This window comes from Hyperoodon ampullatus, assembly GCF_949752795.1.
Source record: "Hyperoodon ampullatus genome assembly, chromosome: 2".
Lineage (NCBI taxonomy): Eukaryota > Metazoa > Chordata > Mammalia > Artiodactyla > Ziphiidae > Hyperoodon > Hyperoodon ampullatus.
The window spans coordinates 386233-403368 of NC_136915.1; the positions used below are offsets into that span (position 1 = coordinate 386233).

General features: G+C 61.0%; 2 protein-coding genes across 2 annotated transcripts; one reads left to right on the forward strand and one right to left on the reverse strand.

The window, feature by feature from the left end:
• Positions 1 to 1096: 1096 nt before the first annotated feature.
• On the reverse strand, positions 1097 to 11234 carry SDF4 (stromal cell derived factor 4; the record flags this gene model as incomplete). The annotated part of the gene is made up of 6 exons (XM_079698389.1): positions 1097 to 1629; positions 2279 to 2454; positions 2657 to 2815; positions 7371 to 7484; positions 7962 to 8098; positions 10930 to 11234. The coding sequence occupies 6 exons, from the start codon at positions 11232 to 11234 to the stop codon at positions 1453 to 1455; spliced, it is 1068 nt and encodes a 355-aa protein (XP_079554515.1). The 3' UTR covers positions 1097 to 1452.
• A 3397-nt stretch (positions 11235 to 14631) lies between these two features.
• Positions 14632 to 15606, forward strand: B3GALT6 (beta-1,3-galactosyltransferase 6; the record flags this gene model as incomplete). The annotated part of the gene is made up of 1 exon (XM_079698458.1): positions 14632 to 15606. One exon carries the CDS (start codon positions 14632 to 14634, stop codon positions 15604 to 15606), a length of 975 nt encoding a protein of 324 aa, XP_079554584.1.
• Positions 15607 to 17136: the final 1530 nt, after the last annotated feature.

The window sequence follows — 17136 nt, forward strand, 5'->3', positions numbered from 1 at the left end:
CTGAGGTGAAGGTAACTCGGGGTCTGGTGGGCAGCACCCCACGCCTTACAGGGGCCATGGCGGGGGAAGCCACCCGCCCCCTGCCCAAGGCCCCGACTCCGGGCCGTGCACGGGGCCAGCGGCACCTCTGTCCCAGCGTCCCACCTGCTGGTGGCCACCCGACCACACGCCAGAGCCACGGGCCCCGCCCTCCCACCTCGCCTTCTGGTCTCAGTTCTGAAAACAGTCTTTCCTCTTGTTTGTCTGGAAACCGGCCCAGATTCTGCGGCGGCCCCTCCCCACACTGCTCGGAAGCAGGTCACGTGGGCAGCTCAGGGCAGCCTCTCTGCCCACCCGACCCAAGCCTCCAACCCCAGCAGGGCCTTCAAAGGCCCGTGTGGACCCCCTGGCCAGGTGAGCCGTCCACTGAGGCACCATGGGCCACGGCTCAGGGCTCTGAGGGGCGCCTGGCAGGGGGCCAGGTTCGTGGGTACGTAGAGTGGAGACCCTCCCTTGTCATTTAACCCTCACTGCCCACACCCCCCCAGCCCGCACCCCAGCCAAGCCAGCGGGCATGCCAACCCCGGGGGAAGGGCCCGGTGTGGTGGTGGGACCGCGGCAGGGGGGACTAGGTTTCGCCCCTCCCGCCAGAGGCTCCTGACCCCCCAGGCCACCCCTCCCCGTCCCCCCACCACGCCCCAGGCCAGGACTCTGGGCGGCTCTTGGGGACTCCCCCAGTTCTCTGCCCCCAGCCCCGCACCCTGGGGGCCCAGGGCTCGTCCTCAGAGCCCCACCCCACCCCAAACTCCCATTTCCTCCCAGCCCCTCCCAGGTGGCCTCACCCAAGCCTGGACTCCAGCTCCTGACTTTAAATCTGCAGCCCAGACCCCCAACTCCCGCCCTGCAGGCAGCCCCTCCCCGTCCCCCATCAGGACGCCGTCCCGCCTGGCGGCCCCGTGTCATCCTCCCCCGTGTCGCAGGTGACCATCAGCGCTAGCAAGCCCCTGCTCTAACCAAACCGCCCACCACAAAGCTTCAAGTGGAAGCCACCTGGCCACAAACATCCGAAGTATCGTCTACGTGTTTTTTTTCCCACCAAAAAAATGAAGCTGGGAGAAAAAGGCAACTATATTTTAAAGTAAATTAATGTGATTCCTGTCACCAGTATTAGCGTTTCCTCGGAGACTGAACGCCGCGGTCTCACGGCCCCTTCCCGACCCCCCAGCCGCCGGCTGCTGGTTTCCAGCAAAGCCTTCATCTTTCAGTTTTCAAGGAAACGGGCAGGAGCTGCGTTATTTCCCACAGTGTGGCGAGCCCACAGGCCCTGATGTGGTCAGTGCCTTCGGCAGAAGGGCTCCCAGCTCTCAGAAGCAGGATGCGGCGAGTGCGCGGGAATCGAAGCACAGCCAGCCTGCGAGGCACCGCAGGAGGGACCGGGGCGGGGCTGGGGGACGGGGCGGGCACGGCCGCGGCTCAGAACTCCTCGTGCACGCTGCGGGCGTAGTCCACCAGCTTGCTGCCCGTGAAGAACTCGCTGTACTTGAGCACCTCCTCGGGCTCCAGGCAGTGGTTCTGGTTCTCGTCGGCAATGGCGATCATCTGCTTGGCCTCGTTGAGGGCGCTGAACTCGTTCATGGGGTCCATGTAGTCCTGCAAGGGCCCCGGCTCAGCCCCGCCACACCCCATGCCGCCCCGGGCCGGAGGCATCTCCTCACGTTCAGCCCGCACCCGGCCATGCGGCCGAGACCCCCTGCCCGGAGGACGCCCCATGCGGGCTGGCACCCCTGCCTCAGCGGGGCTGTGACACCACAACCAGCTACAGGAGGTGAGGCCTTGTTGGAAATACCCCGTGAGCTGGTAGGACAAAAGCTGCGGGGCAGGGAGGTGGGAGTGTTCTAGAATGTTCTGGAAGGTGGGCGCCAGGCCGGAAGTGGCTCAGGGCCAGGCAGCCTTCACCGGCAGAGGTAGCTCCCCGCCCACGGAAGGGCAGGACAGGGAGAAGGCTGGCCCTGGAGCGGGGCACACGCACACGGACCGGCTCGGCCGCCGGGATGGCAGTACTGAGGGGAAGGAGCTCCCGAACCAGGGGTCGCCAGCTATCAGCAGGGATCAGAGAACTCCGGCTAAAATGAAATGACTCATCCAGCAATGGGGAAAAACAAGCCCCACGCAGCACCTACACACGACATCAGTGAAGACACTCCCGAGGCAGGAGGCGGGTCCAGCGGCGTGCGGCCTTCCCACCCCAGTGTCCGGCCAGGCCGACCCCGCTTCCCGGAGCAGCGGGCCCCACACCCACCTCCAGCTCCGCCGCGGTCACGATCCCATCGCGGTTGGCATCGATCAGCTCCTCGAACTCTCTCTTCCTGTCTCGCACCCAGCCGTCGTCCACGTCCTGGCCCTGCTGGTTCTCCACGGTGCCCACGGGCAGAGAGATGAACTCGGACAGCGAGAGCTTCTTGTCACCGTCCTGGTCTGCAGGACACGGGGGCAGACGTCAGACTCCAGCGGGCGCGGGACCGCCGAGGCCCCTCAGGAGAAAACTCAACTGACGGGGCTTTGCTGCCAGGTCTGCAGCTTGTGCGGTTTCGGCCTGATCCCAAACAGCGGCCGTACAGCCCCCGCGGGCCACCCAGCCCAGGACCGGCCCGTGCTGAGCTCCGCGGCCGGGCCTCACCCAGGTCCCGGATGATCTCCTTGACCATGAACTGCAGCATGCCGCGGCTGTGCTCGGGGTGCAGGAACGACAGGAACTCGCTCTCCGTCAGCAGCAGGTCCGGGGGCGGGTTGTCCGCCTGATACCAGCGGTCTTTCAGGTTCTCCAGGACTTCCTGTGCTGAGAGAGGCACATCGGTGAGGACCCGCGCACACGGGACCCCTGCACGCATCCAGAAAGTTCCGAGACACGCAGCCCGAGTGCAGCGGGGGCCGGCTCAGGATGTGGTGGCACCCGGGGCCAAGGGCCTGGCCCTCGGAGGGGTCCTCAGCCCCGGGGGGCAGATACACAGACGCCCCAAGATGCAGGCACAGACCCTCAACCGAAACAGACCCCCCCAGCCCGGACACAGACCCCCTCAGACACAGCCCCGGCCCCGCTCGTTCCCGGGAAGCAGGCCACCGGCTCTGTGGGAACGAAGGCTCGACCTGTTTCCCTTCCGTCTCCGCCCGTGCACTGTCCACCGGGCAGGGCTCTGAAGGAAAACTCAGTTTCCAGATATGACTCACGCATCCCCTGCGCGATCCCTGCTACCCCTGCCACTGTGGGAAGGCCCGGCGTGGAGCCCCTGGGGCCGGTGGTCGGTGACGAGCTGAATGTCCAGCCAGGGAGTGGGGAGAAGCCGGCGCAGCACTCCGCACCCTCACCCGGGGCCCAACTCCAGCTTCCGGCTGGGAACAGGGACGCCTGGGCCCGGCCCAGTCGCGACAGGGAGAACCCCACACGCCTGTGGCCTCACACCTCGTGCCTTCTGACAGAAGAGCCGTGGCAACTATAGGTTCGCCCACTGCCTACCTGCCCGGCCACGGGGACAGGAGTGGCGGGACGGGCACAGGCTTGCCTTGCTGTGTCTACCCAGAGCCTGCGAACACGACCTGATCTGGAAAAAAGGTCTTGGCAGGTGAAATTAGTAAAGGATCTTGAAACGAGACCACCTGGGAGTCAGGTAGGCCCTAAGCCCAGGTGTCCTGTGTAAGAGGAGATGAGATTGGAGAGCAGTGGCCACCAGCAGGGACGCCGGCAGCACCAGAAGCTGGAGGCGGCCTGGAGGGACCCCATCTGCGGCGCTGGGGACGGCAGCCCCGGGGGGCCCACACGAGCTCAGCCCTCCCCCCCACGCTCTCCCTCTCTGGGGCCCTCGACAGCTGCTTTTCATTTCTGATCCCCCAGAGCTGCTCACCCCCCACCCCAGACTCATGAACACACGGGAGTGAGGTGAGGGCCGGGCGGACAGAGACACCATGAACTCTAGATCCAGGAAGAGCACGTCCCGACCCCACACACACCCAAGGGAAAGGGCGCTGAGGACAGACGAGCAGGCACAGACGGCCGGCAGCCACCCCAAGAGCCAGTGCTAAACCTCCAATGCTGGCAGGAGGAGGACAGGGCCCGCCCCCAGACACCTCTAAAGGACACGTTCAGGGGACAGTCTGAACCCAGGACAAACAGTGGAAACACAAAATGGAGACAAACATAACAATGGCCAACAACCATTTCAGGAAGAAAATAACATCTTATTTACAGGCTTTAAAAAACAGCAGAGGGACTTCCCTGATGGCGCAGTGGTTAAGAATCCGCCTGCCAATGCAGGGGACATGGGTTCGAGCCCTGGTCCGGGGAGATCCCAAGTGTCGTGGAGCAACTAAGCCCGTGCGCCACAACTACTGAGCCTGTGCTCTAGAGCCCGTGCGTGAGCCACAGCCACTGAGCGCACGTGCCACAACTACTGAAGCCGCGCGCCTAGAGCCCGCGCTCTGCAACGAGAGGCCACCACGATGAGAAGCCTGCGCACCACAATGAAGAGTAGCCCCCGCTCGTGGCAACTAGAGAAAGCCCATGCGCAGCAATGAAGACCCAACGCAGCCAAAAATAATACATTAAATAAATAAATAAAATCCAGCAGAACCAAAATCCTGGGTGACACCACACGAACTAGGAAGGAGGCCTCTATACCACCCAGAACAGAATAAAATGGTCTTGACTTAGACGGTCAACGATAGACTGAGAAGAAAAAAGTAAAGCTGTAAGATATAAAACCCCTTCCCACAATGGGCAGCCCCCATGGGCACACCTGGAAAGCTGGGTACCCCATTCACACCTGTCAGGCCACCAGACAGGGTCATGTGACTGCTGAGAAAAGGAAAGTGGGGTCTCTAAATCCCACACTAGCAGAGGGAAAGATGAAAGGAAAAAAAAGAAATATCAATAGAAACAGAAATGAGCTTAACTCATCTATTACCAAGAAATTCAGACTGGCTCACAATATAAAGTTAACCTCTACGTAGTCCATAAAAAAACAAAATGCTTTGGAAAAACCAAGTCTCAAGGGCGGTTCACAGGTGAATTCTACCAAACATGTGAGGCGGAGGCCATACCAATCTCCACAATCCCTTCCAGAGGAGAGAAACAGAGTGAACGCTTCCTAACTCATCCTGTGACGTCCTAACACTAAAAGCAGGAAGGTCACAAGAAAACTACAGGCCAGGGGCTTCCCTGGTGGCGCAGTGGTTGAAAGTCCGCCTGCCGATGCAGGGGACACGGGTTCGTGCCCCGATCCCGGAAGATCCCACATGCCGCAGAGCGGCTGGGCCCGCGAGCCATGGCCGCGGAGCCTGTGTGTCCGGAGCCTGTGCTCCGCAACGGGAGAGGCCACAGCAGTGAGAGGCCCGCGTACAGCAAAAAAAAAAAAAAAAAAAGAAAACTACAGGCCAACGTCTCGCGCGAATATAAACGCAAAAACGTTCAACAAAATGCTAACAGATCAAACCCAACGATGTACAAAAACAATTACACGTTACAACCAAGTGGGATTTATCCCACGTAGACAAGGTTGGTTCAACATCTGAAATTCAACTGATATTCACATCAACAGGCTAATGAAAAGAAATCACGTGGTCGTATCAATAGATGCAAAAAAGCATCTGACAAAATCCAACACCCATTCATGACGAAAACTCTCAGCACACTAGGAACAGCGGGCACTCGTCACCTTGATAAAGAACATCCACAAAAAAACCTACAGCTAAGATCATAATGGTGAGAAAGTGGAAGCTTTTCCACTAAATTCAGGTTTAAAGCACGGATGGCCCTTCTCGCCACTGCTCTTCAACGTCGCACCGGGAAGTCCCAGCTGATGCACTAAGACAAGAAAAGGAATAAAAGAGACACTGATTGCGAAGGAGGAAATGAACCGTTTTTGTTCAACGACGTCACGATCGCCTACGTAGAAAACCCAGAAGAGTCGACAAGAAACTCCTGGAACCACTGAGCAAGCACAGCAAGGCTACAGGATGGAAGGCTGACATACACAAGCCAATCGCTTCCCTGCACAACAGCAGGGAACAAGCGAAACTTGGAATTAAAAACTAAAGAGCAAGTGCACACAGAAAGAAGGCACAGATTGCAACCCTGATGGCAGACAAGAGAGTCCAGTGCTAAAAACACCAACCCTGACGGAGAACAGTGGCGCCCACAGCACATCTACAGACATAACAGTAACGAACACCCCTGGACCAAAGAACACAGCGGCAGCAGTCACAAAGCAGAGGCGGGAAGGGCCACAGACACCAACAGGAGGCCACGACACAACCCTGACGGCCAGGGGGACGTGAGACAAACAGGGGAGTGTCACAGGTACAGAGACGTCCCACCGGCACACACGTGTCCATCAAGAGAAAACGACACGCTGGATGACAATGGCAGGGACGACTCGCCGAGTAAAGACCGAACAGGAGAACACAGGAAACGCACGGCGCTCCGACAAAGCCCCCAACGAGCCGAGCTCGACACCCAGCTGCGAACGCACCCCCGGGAGGGACGGGGTGGCACGGAGCTGGAGACAGTAACCAGTGAAGGTCACAAGAACGCTTCAGTGGTGCTTCAGAACTTCGCTAAAAGGCATCAAATTTTGTGCCAGGGAGACAGGTTTTTATTTATTTTTTATTTATTTTTTTATAATTTAAATAAATTTTAAAATTTCTTAATATGTATCTCTTACTGGTTCTGTTTCTCTAGTTTAACCTTGATTAATATGCCATGTATTTAGTAATACTTCATCAACCTTTCTCAAATCAGTTCCTCTGTTATTCATCTCAACTATGATTTTTTTCTTTTTGCGGTACGCGGGCCTCTCACTGTTGTGGCCTCTCCCGTTGTGGAGCACAGGCTCCGGACGCGCAGGCTCAGCAGCCATGGCTCACGGGCCCAGTTGCTCCGCGGCATGTGGGATCTTCCCAGACCGGGGCACGAACCCGTGTCCCCTGCATCAGCAGGCGGACTCTCAACCACTGCACCACCAGGGAAGCCCGAGACAGGTTTTTAAAGGAACGTGTGTGAAAAGCTAAGGGGAGAGCCGGCCGGGACTGCGGCCTCCAGGCACCTCAGGCAGGAGCCCCCACCGGCCTCACCGACTCCCGGGGTCGGACCTCGTCTGGCGCAGAGGACCTGTCCCGGCCGAGACCTGCTTCCGGTGCTTCCGCCACCTCCTCCCTGGAGCTCAAGCCCACCTGAGGCCGCCGGCTGCACCTAACCACCCACGGCACCTGGAGGGTCCTGGGGGCTCTGCCTAGCGGCCCCGCAGGAGCACCCAGCCGTGGCCACACCCGCCTCGCCAATTCCCTCCCAGCATCTGTGCTGTCACGCGCGCCACGCTGGCTACGGGAGGCCGAGCCCTTACTCTCTTCATCGACGTTCAGGTCCCACTTATTCTTTATCTTATCAGCAACCTCTCTCTCATCGTGGCCTTTGCTCGCCAAAAACTTCACCTTGTACTCGTCCCACGACACACGGCCTGAAAGAGCAAGACAACGCGTTAGGAGGTTTAACAACAAACGCTTTTTCTTTTTTTGGCCGCGCTGTGGGGCACGTGGGATCTTAGTTACCCCGACCAGGGATCAAACCCGAGCCCCTTGCGTTGGAAGTGAGGAGTCTTAACCACTGGACCGCCAGGGGACAACATCGGACATTTTTAAAAAGACGTATCTAGTTACTTTAAGCCATCAATCCAAAACCCCTGTGCTAAGGGCGTCTGTAGAGGCAGGAGCAGCAAAACACGGCTCCGAGCTTCGCGCCAGAGCCTAGCGCCGGGGTCCCCGCCCACATGGCAAGCTGGCGTCTGTCTCCTTGGCGGCACCTGCAGGCCCCTCCTGCCTCTCACCTCCTCGTTCCTGGGCCCTCGGCCCCCCCCACCACACCTCCAGGCACCGCCCTCCGCCAGCAGCCTCAGGCCGTCAGGGTCAGGGCAGGGTCAGGGCAAGGTTGGCTGTACCGTCACCGTCGGGGTCCACGGCGCGGAAGTGCGCCCTGCTCTCCGCTATGGCCTCCTGGAAGTGCTCGGCCGTCTTCTCCATGATCCAGTGCTGCATCTCCTGGGCACTGATCCTTCTGTCGGTGTTCAAATCCACCCTGCGGGCCCACGAGACGTGTCAGGCGAGGCCTCCAGGACCCCGACAGATGGGTGGACGGACGGAAGGCTGGCCAGAGGGGTTCTGCAGGCAGCCACAAAACCACCACGAACAGCAACACATCCCACCCAATGGTGACGCAGGAGAAGTCGGGGGGACGTGGGGGACACAGTGGGGGAATCAGGGAGGACGCCGGGCAGGGTCACTACCCCATCAGTCTCGGGACCACTGGGAGGGGAACAAGTCTCCCCCCTGCTGCAGGACGGGGAGAACCGTCAACCCAGCTCCACAGACCCACACACTTGGGACTCATGAGGAGCCCCTGGTAACAGGACTGGAGCTCAGACACTGCAGCACAGTCGTGTCTACTCGCACAGACACAGCCAGCGAGACAAAGAAACAGCTGCAGGTGCAAGTGTGCCGGCAGCTGTACACTCTGCACACACTCACGTGCATATGTGGGTGTGTGCATGGCTAGTGCACACCCGTGGACGTGGGTCAGAACACGTGTATGCATGGGTTGGCACACACACACACACACACAGGAGAGGACGACAGGCAATGGCACCCCAGCAACGCCCACACCCGCTGCCGGGCCCTGGTTTCTAAATCCCACTCTCCCATGAAACACACCAGCGCTCCCCGGAGAACTGGGTGACTCCAGGGCTGAGGCAGGAACACAACAAGAGGAAGTGAAGCTGGACTGGCTGGCAGCGCAAGAAGGGAAGGAAGCGCTCACAACAAGGGGTGGGGTGTGGGAGGGGACGGCAACGACGAGGTCCTGGCGGCCAAGGCTGGAACGAGGTGAGCAGCCAGACCAACAGCGCGGAGCTGCGTCCCCGCCAAAGTGCAGACAACACCCACGAGTCCAGCCTCCTTATGGGACTCCAGACCACACGGTGGTCTTCCCCTGAGCTTCGCTCCCACCCCCGGGAGGGAGGGCTGCCCCTCTGAGTGGCTGCCAAAGAGACGGGAGGACAGGACAAGGAGCGACACTCCTGGGCAGATAGCCCCTGAGCCAGGTGACCAGGCCCACAGCCCCCGTGATGTCGTGCGGACGTCAGGTGCCCTGAGGTGATGTGACGAGAGTGCCACCTCACCTCTGAGGTCTTCTTTCCAAAAACCACAACCCCTGTCTAACCAGGAGAAAACCCAGCAGACAAACCCCAAATCAGGGACATGCTACAAAACACCTGAGCAGTCCTCCTCAAAACCGTCAAGGTCACGAAAAAGTAGGCTCCCGGATGGGACCCCGGGCAGAAAGAGGACCCTGAGGCAGCGCGTGACCTGCAGCCTGGAGCGCGGGGAACAGTAACGGAACACCGTCGCGTCTCTGTTTCCACAAGTGTGCCTCGGTCTGCATCTTTCTGTAAACCTAAACCACTCCAGAATAAAAACCTCACTTAAGAAGTGCTGTGCAACATTACTTCTATTTGTTCTAAACTAGGTCTTGAGGCTACGTGTTTGATCTGCCCCGGGCGGGGTGCAGGGTCGGCAACAGCAGCTGGCAGGGGGCCCCACAGGGCCCATGGTGGCCCCTCCAAGTGGGACGGCTCTGGGGGGGTCTGACTGAGAAGGTGAACACGGGCTAGACGCTCCCCGATGACAACCCTGCGAGACACGGGACGTATAAGGAAGACACACGACACGGGCGGATGCAGCCAGCGCAGCTGCAACGGCCCCAGGACGCCCTGCCCCTCAGGGCCCGGTTTTCTGCATTTCCCGGTGAACCCCACTCCCACCCCAAGAGCGGCTGTGAGGGAGGCCCTATCACCACCCCTCTCCACTCCAGGGGACCCCTCGGCCCGGTGCACGCGGCTGCCCTCCTGATCCCTGGAAGAAGCCACGTGCCCTGCGGCCCCGCTCACAGCTTCCTTCCTGGCTTCACGAGACAGTGAGGTCTGGGTGCCGGACGAGGTTTCGGTCACTTCAGTCGCTGACAACGATCAGTGCCTCAAACTGAAGAGGGAGCATCCAGGGGGCCAGGCCGCCAGCTAGGCTCATCGGGGGACCACTGCCCCCGCCCCTGGTCCCCCACTTCACAGACGGGGATGCTGCCTGAGCTGGTTCCCCGACCGCGTGACCCCTGTATGCACGCACAGCCCCCCATGAGAGTCAGTCTCCTTTCTGGAACCAAGAGCCACCCATCGTGGGTCCTGGCACGTGACCCTGGCAGCCACCGTGCCGCCAGTACCGAGCCCGGGACCTGCCAGGCCAGCGCTGAGGCAGAGCCCTGGACCACCCCACGGCCTGCGGGTGCCTCACCCACGACGCGTGCAGAGAGCAGACCCATCGGGCCTGGCGGACCCGTCCACCTGGTGTCCCAGGCCAAACCCCTCAACCTCCCCACCACCTGCCCCGTGGGCCCTGTCCCCCCATCACCTCAACCTGTCGTGGCTCGAGGCCAGCAAAACAGTACAGCCCCGTCTACACACGCTCACTGGAGCGCTGATGGCGGTGTGGAGCCAATGGCTGACCGTGCCCAGCAGCAGCTCCGCATGCGTGAGGCCAGTTGGCTCCGCGCCCACGGGCTCTGCCTCTAACTGGCACTGCGACCAGTCCCACGGGCAACAGAGTGCTGGCGCCTCCGCCCCACGCAGCCCTCCCCACGCCCTCTGAGCCCCCGCCGGACACAGGGCGCAGCTCAGGGCTGCACGCCCCGTGGCTCAAACGCTACCAGCTTCCCAGGAGCATGGGTCACAGCACCACCTCCACAGCACGTCACCGAGGGGGGCCTCGTCACCTCCGCGCCGCGCAAAGCCAGGACTGGACCAAGAGGGAGGCCGAGGCCAGCCCCACCACCGCCCCCGCGCAGGCCCCGGCAGCACCTACTTGGAGAAGATGACCATCAGCTTCCTCCGGCTCCGCCGGGGCTCCGCGTCCTCCTCAAAGCCGTCCGTGTCCTTGCCCAGGAAGACCTCCTGGTGGAAATCCTTGTTGAGGTGCCCGTCCATCTCCAGCTTCACCCCGTTCAGGTGGTCCGGAGGCAGGATCTCGTTTTCTTCCTTGTTACCCGCTCTCTCCCGAGCGGACGAGTGGTTGGCGGGCCGGGCGGACGCGTCCATCAGAAGGACAGCCCCCAGGAGCCAGAGGCAGCGAGGGGCCAGGCCGCAGAGGGGAGCCTGCCTGGAGGTCATGGCTGCCGGGGTCTGCGCTGCAGGATGGCCTGCGAGTGTGGCCAGGAGCTGGGGAAGGGGGGTGGCAGGTGAGGAGGCGGTGACCACAGCCCGCCTACCACCCAGGGCAACGCAGGAGGCCCTGCAGCTGGCACAGCTGCCTGCGGCCAGCAGCCTGAGGCGGCCAGGTCCCAGCCAGCACTTAATGGTCCACGAAGAGGCTCCAGAGCCATCGGCTGACGGAGCCCCAGCACACACTTCGCTACAGAGACGTTTACTTTGTAACATGAAATAGAAGTCCTTGGTTTCCACGACCTACGCTGGGCATCCTGTTTTCTCCTTTTTCCACTCCCCCGTCCAACCACGATGAGGTGGCCCTGCCTCAAGGTACGCCCCGCACCGCTAAGCCTGGCCCCCACCGCAGCTGCCCCCAGCATGGCTGTCCTTGGAGGCTGGCCCGAGAGTCACCGTAACTCACTCTCCACATGCCAGCTCAGCACTCACGAGCTCCGGGACCTTGACGAAGGCACCTGCCCGCCTCAGCTTCAGCCTCCCCACCCCAAGGCTTTGTGAGGGCCTGGTGCCAGCGAAGCCCAAACCCACCAGGCAGGGCACCACCCCTCCCACTCCCCACCTCCACGACCCTTGTGCACACACATGTACACACGTAAACACAGCGTGTACACGCACATACACACACAGGCGCACATACACAAGTGCACTCATGCACATATACACGAATGCACACACACACACAGGCACGCATCCACACGTACACACATATACACACATACGCCCACGTGTGCTCACACGCACACAGACACAGGCGTCCTTGCTCACGTTCACACACAAACACCGAGAAGGCCAGAGCGCCCAGGAAGTCTGTCACCCTGGCCGTGCCCGGGCTTGGCGGTAAAGGAACAAGGCCACCTTCTGTCCACGTCAGGGACCCCAGGGCCACAGGCGCTCACACCCAGCACTCAGCCACCCGGCCTCTCCCACATCTGCTCCCCCAACCCCGGGCCGCCTGCCTTCCTCCCCCCCCACGGCTCCTCCTCCAGGTCCCCGCCCCACTTCCCCACTGCGCTCCTCAGGACCTTCTTGCCCCTTAACATGTTCCTCTTGGAGCTTGTCCACCCAGCAAACACCTGCCGGCCCTCCCAGGTGCTGCGGAGGCCCCCCTCCAGCAGGCCTGACAGGGAGCAGCAGAGGGAAGCCCCCCAAGCCAGGGTGGTGTCCAAGGTGAGGCACGAGGGGTTCGAACCACGGTGCCCTCCATCAGGCCAAGCAGGCACCTGTGCTGGCTAGCACCGCAGCCCAAGGCCAGGGCCACAGGTTCTCCCCGGCTGGCAGACGCCACCACTTGCTTCTCTGGTGCCTCTTCTCTACCCTGCATGCTCCTGACCAACACCTCCCCTGGCAGGGGGACACCTCAGTCAGTCTGACAAGGACAGAGTAAAGGGACAAAGCAGGTGACTAAACAGTTAATCCCACTAAGGGATCATAAATAAAGGAAAACGTATCGGAGACCCCTGCAGGTTAATAATCACTCTAGAAAGCAGGTTTGCTTAACCACAAAACCAAGCAGGCTTGCTTAGCAACAAACCAGGCAACATAAGCACAAGTCATGCCCCAGGACAATAAACTGGTGGAATGAGACCCCCATCCTGACCAGTAAGGTCAGTAAGTTAACGGTTCCTAAGACACGCTCCTCTGCGCAAGCTAAAAACAAAAATATAAGGAAAAGGTGATGCTGTACTGAAACCTGAGATGATTTACCATATTTCAGTGTGTGTTACCGCCTTTTTGCTCATTTCCACTGCGCCATGACAGTCCCAGTTTGACCATGCAGGGACAAGAAAACCCCCCGCCCGACAAGGAGGAGGAACTGGTGATGGAAGGGTGACGTCTACTCAAGAATGAGGAAGAAGGTGGCCTTCTCCCCTGCCCACTTTCCTTTGGCTATAAAAATGGAGCTTAGTTCTCAGGGCAGAGCTCCCCGCCTGCCCGCTTGCATCTCTCACAAGCGTCCTACAGCAAGAAACTCTTTCCTTGCCTGTCACTCTGCTGCTCCGTGAATTCCTTCTGCGCAGAGACAGAAGACCCTTCGCTCTACTGTCACCCGAGACGCGTTCCGTCGGTTTCAGGTCCTCTGGGCCCAGGTGCTCTCTGGACCCCTGGACGAGATCCTGCTCTCCCAGCTCAGCTGGCTCATTCCTTGGAGGGGCAACTCTCACGGAAGGGCGGCCTTACGTCCCTCTTTCCGTGTCTGTGAGGGCCTGCACCCTCCCCACACCCATGAGAACCCACCAGCTGTGCTCTCTGCGTGGTCACCGTCCCCTGAACCACGTTTACTGGAACTCCCACTTGTCCTTCTCTGAGGGCACCGCCCCAGCACCCATCACACTGTCCACACAGCAGGCCTTTCTGCTCTGCCACGATGCGTATATTCCCCAAGCCCACGAGCAAACCAAGACAACTTCCTCTTGGCCTTAACGCCACTCTGCTGACTGGTGGCCATAAACACCGAACAGACTGGACTTTTCTTCTGGGAAGAACAGTCAATCCCACATTCTGCTTATCTTGGTGGGCAGTACAGGGAATGTTATTTACATGGTGTTTCGCACAAAGAATAACCCCCAAATAACCGTGTAGGCATCAGAAGGTCGGGCACTTCCTCCCCTCCATTCACAACGTTTCTGTACCGTGGTGAGCACAGGAGTCAGCCGCTCACTTCCCGCCCCAGGGGAAGAGATTTCAGAGCAGGGTCTGCCCCGCTGACTGGGGGACCCATCCCGGACTCCTGGACAGCCCTGGTGCCCGCTCTGGTGAAACTAGTAAGAACACTGTCTTTAAAACGCAAACGCTTTTTCTAAAAGCTCCGTCCTCGGCTTCAGAAATCGCACACGGCGTTGGCAACGACTGCCCCGGGCCGAGCCGGGTGTCCCGGGCCTCACCCGGACTTCGGACCCTCCCCACTCCCCGAACAGCGGGGCCGCGGCCGCCGACCCGGCTCCACCGACCCCCGACCCCGGCATCCGAGGGGCCCGGCCGGCAGCAGATGCAGGCCGCCCGAGGCCCCGTCGGCCTGCGGCGCGCCCCCTTCCCGCCGCCCCAGGGCCGGGAAGGGGCTGTCACGTCCTGGGACCCTCACTCACCGGCCTCCCTCGCCGCACCCAGGATCCGCCGAGCGCGACCCGAGCGCCCGCGACGCCTCCCACGGGCCACCGCTTAGGCCGCGGCCATCATTCTTCCGGGAAGAGGCGGGTCCCAGAGCGGTGCAACCTCCCCGCGCCGATGCCGGCGCCGCCATCTTTCCCTCGGGCGGAAGCGGCCTCACCACCCTCCCGGGCGGCCAATGAGGAGCGTACGCGGGTCCACGTAGCCCGACGGCGCGGTCCGCGGCGCTCCCCGCGCCATGAAGCTGCTGCGGCGCGCGTGGCGGCACCGAACGGCGCTGGGCCTGAGCGCCCTGGCGCTGGGCGGCGCCGCGCTGCTCTACCTGGCGCGCTGCAGGGTGCCCGTCGACCCCGCTGCGCCCGCGCCCTTCGGCCCCGCGCGCGCCGCCGCTTTTCTGGCCGTACTGGTGGCCAGCGCGCCGCGGGCGGCCGAGCGGCGCAGCGTGGTCCGCAGCACATGGCTGGCGGCGCGGCGCGGCGGCCCCGGGGACGTGTGGGCGCGCTTCGCCGTCGGCACCGGCGGGTTGGGCGCCGACGAGCGGCGCGCCCTGGAGCGCGAACAGGCACGGCACGGAGACCTGCTGCTGCTGCCCGCGCTGCGTGACGCGTACGAGAACCTCACGGCCAAGGTGTTGGCCATGCTGGCCTGGCTGGACGAGCACGTGGCCTTCGAGTTCGTGCTCAAGGCAGACGACGACTCGTTCGCGCGCCTGGACGCGCTGCTGGCCGAGCTGCGCGCCCGCGACCCCGCGCGCCGCCGCCGCCTCTACTGGGGCTTCTTCTCGGGCCGCGGCCGCGTCCGGCCTGGGGGCCGCTGGCGCGAGGCCGCCTGGCAGCTCTGCGACTACTACCTGCCTTACGCGCTGGGCGGCGGCTACGTGCTCTCGGCCGACCTCGTGCGCTACCTGCGCCTCAGCCGCGAGTACCTGCGTGCCTGGCACAGCGAGGACGTGTCGCTGGGCGCCTGGCTGGCGCCGGTGGACGTGCAGCGCGAGCACGACCCGCGCTTCGACACCGAGTACAAGTCCCGCGGCTGCAACAACCAGTACCTGGTGACGCACAAGCAGAGCCTGGAGGACATGCTAGAGAAGCACCGGACGCTGGCACGCGAGGGCCGCCTGTGCAAGAGGGAGGTGCAGCTGCGCCTGTCCTACGTCTACGACTGGTCGGCGCCACCCTCGCAGTGCTGCCAGCGGAAGGAGGGCATCCCGTGACCGCCCCAAGCAGGGCCGGGACGCCCGGTTCCCGACACTGCGCGGCCGTTCTGCTGCTCGTGGTGGTGCGTGGAGGCCGGACCGAGTCACTGGGGGCCACCCACCGGCCTTCCACTGGTGAAGCTGACAGCTTCTGGCTGGTCGTTAGCATGAGGCCGGCCCTCGAGAAGACCCAGTTTACCTGGTGACCACGGGCCAGATGCCAGGCAGCAGTGGACAACTCCTAAGCCCCGGCTCCGCTAAGCGCCCATACGTGACAGCGTACCGGAGAGCATCTTGTTCTGCGTCTGGGGCCAGCATCCTGTCAGAAATGTCCTGTCCCTGGATTTCAGCATTTTGCCTGGACGTGGGCGAGTCAGCAGGCAGCCCCGTGGGGCCTGACCACTCACTGTCCTCTCCCAGGCCGGCGCCGAGGAGCCAGAGGATGGAGCTGACAGGACTTGCAGGACATGACCCCAAAGAAAAATGCCCCACCCCTCAGGGCTGGGGACAATGTCGTGTCCTGCCTCCACTGTACTGACCATGCACCTGCATCTGCTGAGGGCTGTGACCACTGTTAACTGGGCCCTGGCACTTGGAGACTCGCCATGTGATGCAACCCAACAGCTTTTATAGAAGTTACTGTTGCTTTATGCGGTTAGGCCACCTCTTGTGTCTCCTGCTGGTAACCCTTGTCACATGTACGTCTAGGATTTAACTTCGTTTTATGTGAGTCAGCTTTCATGGTATTTTGGTCTGTATGTTTGTCTGGAGTGAATTCGTGGTATGTGTAATTCAGAACTTGCCTGCTATTTATTTATAAATTTTGTGAATTTGCGAAGATAAGCGTTTGAGTTGAGAGTGGAGAGGTCTCATATATTTTGGTATTTAAGAGAGGACTTTTCTACGAGAACTTGGAATTTGTGGGTTAATCAGTTTTTTCAACTTGAGTTGTAGACCCATTGCTGCTTAAGAGTTGAGACATGGAAGAACTCATCCACCTCTCTTCTGTTTACATGGAAGGCGACCCCACTGTCTCTCTCTAAAAACACTATTCTTCAAGGCTTCCTCTCGGCCACCCAGGGCAAGTGTTTCTGGAAGCATTGATGAGGTTTCCCCAAATCTGTCTTGAGACAGCCTTGCTGTGGCATGTCCCCTTGGGGACAGCAGGAGTTCGTGGCACCCTTGCACATCCCCAGAAGGTTGGGGCTTCCTCTTTTCCCCGTTAAATGTGAAAAGTGAGCACTGTGGTCATTGCAGAAGTCAAATAAAGTGGCTCCCGGGAAATGGGGAGCCCTTCTCAGGCTGGGGGTGTGAGAATTCTGCATTTTCTGTCTGGGTCCGGGCTGTGCTGCCACCTGCCTGCAGCCCAGGCTCTGGGGCACTAGGAACAGGAGGGCACAAGTCTCTGACTCACCTGTTAACTGCCATTCCCGAGCCCTCTCAGGCTGTGGATTTTAGGAGCGGTATCTTGGCCCAGTTGGCTTACACATCAGACGGCTCTTTCTTGTGGCTTCTAGAGGCTGGGGGCCTGCGATCGGGGAGCCGGTG